Source organism: Hyperoodon ampullatus (assembly GCF_949752795.1).
Source record: "Hyperoodon ampullatus genome assembly, chromosome: 2".
NCBI classification, from domain to species: Eukaryota; Metazoa; Chordata; class Mammalia; order Artiodactyla; family Ziphiidae; genus Hyperoodon; species Hyperoodon ampullatus.
Genome location: NC_136915.1, coordinates 36,438,728 through 36,447,834, shown reverse-complemented (window position 1 = coordinate 36,447,834; position 9,107 = coordinate 36,438,728). Strand labels below are relative to the sequence as shown.

Below are 9,107 nucleotides of genomic sequence, written 5' to 3'. Positions count from 1 at the left end.
TGGGCTCTGGGCCCTGGCATCAGAGACCTGGGTTCAAGTCCTGGGACTTTGGCTGAGTTAATTCACCTTTCTGGGCCTCAGAGTCCTCACCTGGAGAGTGGGGATAATGTTTATACCCTCATTACAAGGTTCTATAAGCACGTTGCCTGGTGACTGAATCATAAGTTGTGCTCAGTAAATTCCGGCATTGAGTTATTTTTCCAGCTGCTTCCGGGTGTTCCCTCACAAACAGCCAGTTTCCGTGGCTCGGCTTGTTTTTCTTCTGTGGGCAACTGGTTATGGTCAATTGTCCAGTCTCCGGAGTTTGTGCAGCGCCCTCACACAGCTGTGAGTGTGGCCTGGAACATGCGCCCTGTGGCCATCCCTGACATCCAAACGTGTGTGTATGTTCCAGGACTCTGTGCCCTGGGGCTGCCTGGCGTCTGGGAGTCTCCTTAGAGCCAGGGCTCTTCTGGCAGAGGCTGAGGCCCACCAGTGTCTTCTGGCCCCTCAATGAGTGAGGCAAACCGAAGTGAGTGACAGTGGGAGGGAGGCTGAGGAGGGGATTGGGTACCCCTTAGATGCTGAGGTTGCGGGGAGGAACTTGCGCCACTCCTCTCAGTTTCCCCAGGGAGCCAATCCGGGGCCCCATCCCTAACACTGTCCCTTTCTCTGCAGCCACTGTGGAGCCCTCGGAGCTCCCCACAGCATCGGCCGTATCCCCTGGACTGGGCAGCGGGGCCCGGGCATGGCCTGTGCTGGTAGGGGTCGTGCTGGGGGCTGTGGTCCTTTCTCTCCTCATCGCACTTGCTGCCAAATGCCACCTCTGCCGCAAATACCGTGCCAGCTACCAGCACCGCCCGCTGTCTGGGACAGGGAAAGGGATCCGCCCTGAGGTGGGTGAAGATGAGGATGACGATGGCTTCATCGAGGACAATTACATTCACCCTGGGGTTGGTGGGCTGGGGATGGAGGGAAGTAGGGACCACTTCTCCCTCTGAGCCGTCATCTTCGGATCCCCCCACTCCTATGCCCGACAGCTTAAGGACAGCTGATACTTTGTGGGAACCACAAGCCTCAGGGACTTGGTGGCTAGGGCTTAAGGGTGAACCAGGGGTAGATCAATCCCCCCCTTCCTTGACACTAGCCACCAAAGTGACCATGACCCTCTCTTGCTCAGTAACCCTCAATGGCTCCCTCTTGTTCTTGGGATAAAGCCTACCAAGGCCCTGGCTATGAAATCAGGCCTCTGTCAGCCTTTGGTTTCCTTTCCTGCCTTTCCCTACTTTACTCCCTACTTAACCAATTATTTGTTATTCCTCCCCCACCTACCATGCTGTTTCTCCATGGACCTTTGCTCACACTCTTCCCTTGTCTCCCTGCCCTTCTCTTCTCCCAAGTCCTTTATGACAGTGATGAGAATCCCTGGCCAGTAGACCCCATGTGGCCTGCCTACCTGCCAGCATTTCACATGTGCCCAGGTGATAATATCTTAACAGGTGAAAATCATTGAGCCAAGTTTCTTAGGGAGATTTTTTTCCTATCAATCAAGTGGTAATCTAAATAGTTATAATATATTATGTTTTTCACAGATACTAATAAATCTATTTTCATTTTAAATAAAAATAGGAGGAAGTCACTCATTTTTTACTTTCCTGAACTGAAACTTGTGCACAAACATGTCCCTTGTCACTCAAAGCCATGACAGTGCTCAGACATCCTCTCCCTGGGACACCTTACCGGAGCCCCTCCCTTCCATAACACCTGTGAGTTCCCCTACCAGTCTCTTACCACGTTTAATTTTTTTTTTTTTTTTTTTTTTGCGGTACGCAGGCCTCTCACTGTTGTGGCCTCTCCCGTTGTGGAGCACAGGCTCCAGACGTGCAGGCTCAGCGGCCATGGCTCACGGGCCCAGCCACTCCGCGACACGGGATCTTCCCGGACCGGGGCACGAACCCGTGTCCCCTGCATCGGCAGGTGGACTCTCAACCACTGTGCCACCAGGGAAGCCCACCACGTTTAATTTTAATCTTTATTACAATTTGCACTAACCCCTTGCCGGGCTAGACTGTGAATTCTCTGAGGCTACAGTCTGTGCCTTGTTCTGTGTCCTCAGAGTCTCTCACACGGCAGATGCTAAATAAATATTTGTTGACTTTGTTGAATTCCCGTGGGCTGACAGGCGAGTGGATGAAAGGTGAGGGCATGGAGTCTACTGTGGAAGACTTTATCAAGAACCTTGGCAGAGAGGAGAAGGACAGAGTCATGGTTGCTGGGGGGAGTTTGGGGCAAGGGAGGCAGTTTCAAGACGGCAGAGACTTCAGTTAAGCTTCTTTGGTTGCAAGCAATGGAAAGGAGTTTTGGGGGTGAATTAAAGGGACAGCTGACTCAGGAGGGCAGGAAGCAGGTGGTCCCAGCCGCCTGAGATCAGGCATGGGACCTCTAGTGAGTGCTTTGTCATTTATGGGCACTTATGAGGCTTCATGCCTGGGACTTCCAAACTCTTGATTCTGGATCTCAAGTATTCAGGTGCTAGAATCTGATTGGCCCAGCTTGAGTCAAGTATCTACTACTGCGGGGCGTCCCTGGTGACGCAGTGGTTGAGAATCCACCTGCCAATGCAGGGGACACAGGTTCAAGCCTTGGTCCGGGAAGATCCCACATGTCGCGGGACAACTAAGTCTGTGCGCCACAACTACTGAGCCTGCGTGCCACGGCTGCTGAAGCCCGCATGCCTGGAGCCCATGCTCCACAAGAGAGACCACCGCAATGAGAAGCCCATGCACCGCAGCCAGAGACAAACCCACACACAGCAACAAAGACCCAACAAAGCCAAAAAAAAAAAAAAAAAAAAGGATCTACTACTGGTGCAAACAGTTCTGACCAGTGGGGGCAGGCTCCTGTAGTCCACTTGTGATTTGGGGAGCCCACCTGTTTGTTCCAGGTCAGTCCCAGCCAGAAAAGGGGAAGTCGTCGGGAACCAGGCAGCCACTCACGTGTCTACCGGATGCAGTGTTAGCCTTTGAGGAAAGAGCCAGCAGAGAAAGAAAGTGAGGGCTGACTAATATAGGGGGGTGCTTGAGGAAAAGGCAGGAGGTCCAGGAGGGTTGCAGTGTAGGGTCCAGGGTGCCCGCGCCAGTGATGAAGCTGAAGAGGGGGTTGCCGTGCGTGGGGATGGATTGCAGAGGAGAGACCCAGACGTGACTAAGATGTGGTACAGGGAACAGAGAGATCCCAGAGGTGTGACAGAGGCAGGGTCACATGTGGAAGGGATGGGGGCGGATGGCAGGGGTGTTTGACAGAACTTTCGGCTGCTGGACGTGGGGAGTAGGGAATCAACGAAGCCACCCTGGTTTCTGACTGGCTGCTGGGCACTTGAGGAAGAGCAGGTTTTGGGGGAGGGAGGGTTCAATGCCGGACATGGGATTTTCAGGGGAGAGATGCCTGGGGCAGCTGGATTCACAGGGCGAAGGCCGGTCTGTAGATGTGGGCTTGGGAATCATTGACAATGGGGTCCCTGAGTCCCCGGGAGTGAGTCAGATCACCAGGGAGGGGGCGGGGTAGCGGAGGCGCTGAGGACTGAGCAGGGAAACACTGGCAGAGGAGGGCTCGTCTGCAGAGGAGGATGTGGCAGGAGAGCTTGGCGAGAAGCCGCCAGGGAGGAGGGGAGCCCAACCCCAGCCATTGTTCCTCAGTCCCGAGACAGCTGACCCCCTCGCAGGCCCGGGGAGGCCCTGTGTGGGCCCCAGCCCGAGACCCCGGAGAGGAGGCTGAGTAGCAGAGCGTGTCCTGGCCTCCGGGGGAGGAGCTGCTGGGAACCCAGGTGGGTCTGTCCCCTGTCCTCATGTGTTCCCAAGGTCCACCTGGAGGGGCTGCCCTGCCTGCAGTTCGAGGCTAGGAAAGAGCTCGGCCGTCCCCGTTTTCACATCTTCTTGGGGACTTGAGTCAGAACCTCTGAGGGATCCAGGAGGAGGTAAGGGCCCAACCCCAGATTAGAAGTCAGTTTTCTGAGCCCAGCACCAAGAAGGGTTGGCAGGGAATGCTTCCTCTCAGAACCTGCTGCGGGTGGCAGGAAACTTGGACTCTGAGAGCAGCCCTGCTGGATTCCCCTGAGGAATGGTTCCCACTGAGCTCTGCATGCCTGGCCCCAGGCACGAAGAGGGAGCACCACCTGGGTCCACAGGTTCAAAGGCCTGGGGATGCTGGAACTGCTGGGAGGCCTGGCACTCAGCCAGGCCTCCCTCTGGTCTGCCCTCCTCTGGCTTCAGACCCTGATCCCAGCCCATCTCTGCCCCCGGCCCTGCACGCTGTCCTTACCCCTCAGCAGCTGGCATCACCTTCTCTTCCCAGGGAGCCCCAACCCAGACCTGACTGCAGAGGACAGCCTAGCTTCCCGGCTGCCTCATCCTGCTGCCCCCAGAGTAAGACCACATCCATTGTCCTTGTGTGGAGGCCAAAGACAGGGGTCACACAAGCCACGGACATGAAGTTGAAGAAGCCCAGCAGAGCAGTAAACTGAGTTGAGAGCACAGACTATCTGGATTCAAATCCCAGTTCTGCCATCTACCTGCTGTGTGACCTTGGGCAAGTTACTTACGCCCTCAGCGCTCCAATTTCTTCTCAGTAAAATGAGGATCATAATAGTACTTGCCTCACACAGTTTTAGAAGGATTGAATGAGTGACGTGTAAAGTAGAACCGAGCGAGCATCTGCAAGTTTTAGCCATATCTGTATGGGCAACGCCAGGGCAATTGCTCCCCAGGACAGGTGATCAGTCTTAATCCTGAAGGAGGAGCTTACCATGCCTCCTCCTCCTCATTCTCTCCGGGCTGGGATTTGAACTTCTCTGTTTCCCAGGACTCAGGTCAGAAGATCCAGTTCAGAACAGCAAAGGACTTGAATTAGAAGTTCTGATGCTGTAGAATATAAAAATAATGACAACAATAACAATAATAATACTGATGTGTTAGCACTTCCTGACAACCTCCCTGCTGGGCAGGCACCCCATTTTATAGACTGAGAAGTTGAGGCTCAAACAAGTTAACTGCAACTTGCCTGCTTCACTCAGCAATAACGCCCTTATCTCACATCTAAGTCATGATCAAACAGACCCAGCGAAGGAATCTCCTGGTAGCTGGACTTGTTCCCACCCTGCCTGGGCTGGCGCCCCTCTGCCCCGTGTGAATGGGGGCCGAGAAGTTCCAGGTTTGGGAGAGCAGGCTGTGAGGGTAGAAGTGGTATGTCCCATCCCTGGCTGGGGAGGGGACCAGAGTGGGCCGGTCTCTGCCATGCCCAGGGCAGTCTCACATGTCCCGGGGAGCGGTCCAGAAGGCAACCCAGTGAGTGTGCAAGAACTGAGCTTGTGTTGGTCCCCCGAGGCCCGGAGGAAGCTCCTCGAGGGGGGCCTGAGGTCTCAGGTGGGGTGTGACTGGATATGATGGAAAGACCACCTGGACTGGAACACATTTGGAAATTTCAGGAACATGTTCTTCCAGGATCCAGCATCCAGGTGGCCCAGGAGGAACATGTGGCAGGTCTCTCTCCCTCCACCTCGCCCGCCGCCCAGTGGGAGCTTCTAGGAGATCCAGACCTCTCTGTGCCGTCTCCAGCAGCTCCTCTTGTCTTTCCCCCCAACATCAGTTTAGATTACAGGGCCCTTTATGTCAGCCTCCCTCTTGCTAGTATCCTCAGCTTACCTGCCCTGTCATGTCACCATTACACACCCCAGGTGACACTCCAACCTGAAGCCTGCATCCCGTTCCTCCGCGTGGAGGAACCCGCCCCCCTCACGGCCCCCATCGTCCAGGTCGTGCTTCTGTTCCTGCCTGTTTTCCGGCCTCCCGCGCGGGCTCTCAAAGCCTTCAGCAACCTCGCTGTTTTCTTGGTCATTCTCCGCAGAAGCTCCTTAAAATGGCCTTTGCCTCACAGAGGGAGTAGTTGTCAGTTTCCTGCTACAAAACCCACAAACCTTCCTGTCCACATTCTTCCTTCTCTCCTATCAAAATAGCATTGTGAGCCCACTCCCTCCATTGTGGGCTCGGATCCACCCTCCCCGCCTCCCCCGCTCAGGGACTTGAAGACTGGCCTCTTCTCTGCTTTGTGTCTTCAACTTCTCTTTCAATCATCATGGACCCATCACATCTGTCCCATCCTAAAACTCCTCCAGGTAGTTAGTCACAAAGACCTGTCGGTCCCACCTTCTGAGCATCCATTGAACCTGTCCTGTCTGACTCTGTCCCAGCAGCCACCCCCTTGTCCGAGCCGCGTCATCTCGCATCTGGAGGAGGCATCAATCCACCAACTGATTTCCCTGCCTCCATTTTTACCCCTTCCAATTAATTCTAATTGTCTTAAAATACAGTTCTGGCCAGGCCATCCCTCTGCTTACAATCCTTCGCTGGATTCCTCTTGGCCTTAAGAAACTGTGCTACCTGCTAGGGAGCCTCTGAAACCCGGGAGGGGCCCAGGGATCCCCCCAGCTTCACCCTTGCCTCTTGCCAGCTGATACTCCATGTTCCCACCACCCAAACCTTCTGTGGTTCCTCAAAGGAACCAATTCTTTTGTCTCTGGGCCCTTCTGCTATTCCTTCTTTCTGGGATTCTCTTCCCAACCTTCTTGACAAGCTGCTTCTCATCCCTCAGGGGCCAGCTGAGATGGCATTTCTGGGGCTGTTTGGTCTTTTTTTTTTTTTTTTCTGCTAAGACCAATCCCAGCTTCACACTGCAGCCAGCGAGTCCCCAATCCTATTCTGCTCAGAGTAACCCCCTAATTAAAATCTTTCCATGTTTCTCAGTGTCCCGAGGACAAAGTCCAAATCCCTCAGCTGGGCTGACAAGACCATTTGACAGACAGGAGTAAAGGAGGCGTGATTTCGCAGGCTTCCCACCCCACGACTCTTATTTTCTCATGGCGAGCGAGGGAGGCCAAGTCGTCTGCAGAGAGCAGTGTTGGGGGCTGTGAGGGGCTGATGTTGTGGTGTGAAGGGAGTGGAGAGAACTTGAGGGCGCTGTGGGAGCAGCAGCTGGCCAGGGAAACAGTGTAGCTGGTGAGCCGAGTTTCAGACCTGGTTGAGGTTGGTGATGGGGAATCACGGTAACGCCAGGCTGCCCGGCTGTGCAGATCTCTCTCGTAGCTGGTCGGTGTGAGGGTTTATCCACGGAGGGGATTTTGCTGGGAGGGTGGGACCAAAGGTCAGGGGGCTAAGTTGTTGAGGACTCTGTCAAGGAGTGGGTGACATGATGGGTCACAGAATCTGAGCCAGATGGGAGATGAAAACAGAATGGGCTGCTTTAGAGGGACAGAGAGAAGGCAGAGGGGCCAGTGGATGACTGGTTGCCATGGGGACCAAGATGGGGTTTAGTGCACAGCTTTGAGCAAACAAGCTGGAGGTGGGAGGTTGTGGGGGTCGGCTTTAGTGAATCAGGAAGTATTAGCATTTCCGCCCCACCTGGGCCTCCACCCAGCTCCTACCATCCTTCTCATGTTGTAGTTGGGTGTGTACATGCCGACTTCCACTGCCCTTTGGAATAGGTCCACAGTGTCCTCTGTGGGCACTAACCACGCTCCTCATCTGGCATCCTTCCCAGGAGAGCCTGCCACTGGCCTGGCCTACAGTAGCTGCTCATCTAGACATTTTCCTGTGTAACTCTTCCCCCCTCCCAATTTTCTGTGTTTCTGTTTTCCTTTAGTTTCTTAAATATCATGAAAGAGTCTAACCCTGTCTTAGCTGAAAAGAAACAGGATTTATCCCTGTTTAACAGGAGGAAGAGGCATTCTGTGGTCCTCTAATGGCCCAGGAATTGGGTGATTGATAGTGAGAGCTCCCTCTTGGGAGCCCGGGAAGAATGAGAGTTTCTGGGGAAGACAGTGCGGGGCCTCAGGAGGGAAAGATTCAGGGCCAACAGCGGACAATGGCCTGACTTCCCTACCCTTCCCAGTCATAGGTGGGTCTCACCAAGCCGAGTCCTTCATCCGCCCATCCACACCCTACTATGTGCCCAGGCCCGTGCCAGGACCCCCCGTGGTGGAGTCACGACAATGGTGCAGCGTGGCTGGCTCGTGGGTGTGTTGAGGAGAGAGGGAGGCCTGTCGTGTTGGGGAGTCTGCACACTAGCCTGCAAAAGCAAGGCGGAACCTCGGCACCTGAGGTCTCTAACCTGGATGCTGGGTGGAGGGTGAGACGGGGACCTAGTTCAGGGTAGAGAGGAGAGGGGCTCACATTTGAATATGTGGAGTCTGAGGTGCACGGAGTTCCCGGTGCACCTGGACTTGCCCTATTCTCTCTGCTCACGTTTCTCCCTCCCAGGCCTGGCAACACCCTTTCCCTCATCCGTTGGCTTAGTGTTTTCTCCAGGAAACTGCCTTGATCTTGGCAAGTTGAAAGCAACTTTCTCCTGTCAGAGCCTCTGTAGCTCCACATTTAACACCTCTTAGGCAACATGTCTGTCTGGCTTCCCGGCCTCTCTTGGTGTCCCCCGTGGGGCTTCCTATAATCTTCATTTTGTGAAGCAGCAAGTGATGAAACAGTAACTGGCGCTCTTGGGCGTTCCTCCAGTGGACCTCTGTCCTTGTCACACAGGAAGTGCCCCTGCATCCAGAAAGGGAGAGCCCTTCCAGGGCTGACCCCAAGCAGGCAGGTACTCTCATGCCCAAGCAGGTGTCCAACACCGCTCTTGTGCCTGGAAACCCAGAGGCAGGTCAGCCGGTGCTGCAACTACACAGAACAGGATGTTCTGGTTTCAGAGGTGGGGTTAGGAGCTGCAGCCTCCAGAGAAACCAGGCGATAAAACCCCAATACTTCAGGCTTCATCTGGAACCAGCACATAAGCAAATGAGGACTCACCATCCTCCCTGCCCACAACACCTTCTCCCTGGGACCAGAGACACACTACCTTCCTGAGGCTAAGCATCCCCTCATCCCGTCTCCCCTCAGTCTTCCTAGTACTTATGAGGAGAGACCACAGGTCTGGCTGAGGATACCTTCAAGGCACCTTAGGTCAGCCTGAGGTAGGCACGATGTGTTCCCTTTGGGAGGGGTGGCTGGGGGGAGGAGGGGAGGGGGAGGGGAGGGAAGGTCTCTTGGTGAGATGGTGAGATAAAGACAATACCACTAATAGCAGCCACCACT

At 54.7% G+C, this 9,107-nt stretch overlaps 1 protein-coding gene across 1 annotated transcript; it reads left to right on the top strand.

Annotated features, from left to right (window-relative positions):
- Positions 1 to 492: 492 nt before the first annotated feature.
- Positions 493 to 980, top strand: LOC307048332 (type III endosome membrane protein TEMP; the record flags this gene model as incomplete). The annotated part of the gene is made up of 2 exons (XM_079697391.1): positions 493 to 511; positions 658 to 980. 2 exons carry the CDS (start codon positions 493 to 495, stop codon positions 978 to 980), a joined length of 342 nt encoding a protein of 113 aa, XP_079553517.1.
- Between the last annotated feature and the right edge of the window lie 8,127 nt (positions 981 to 9,107).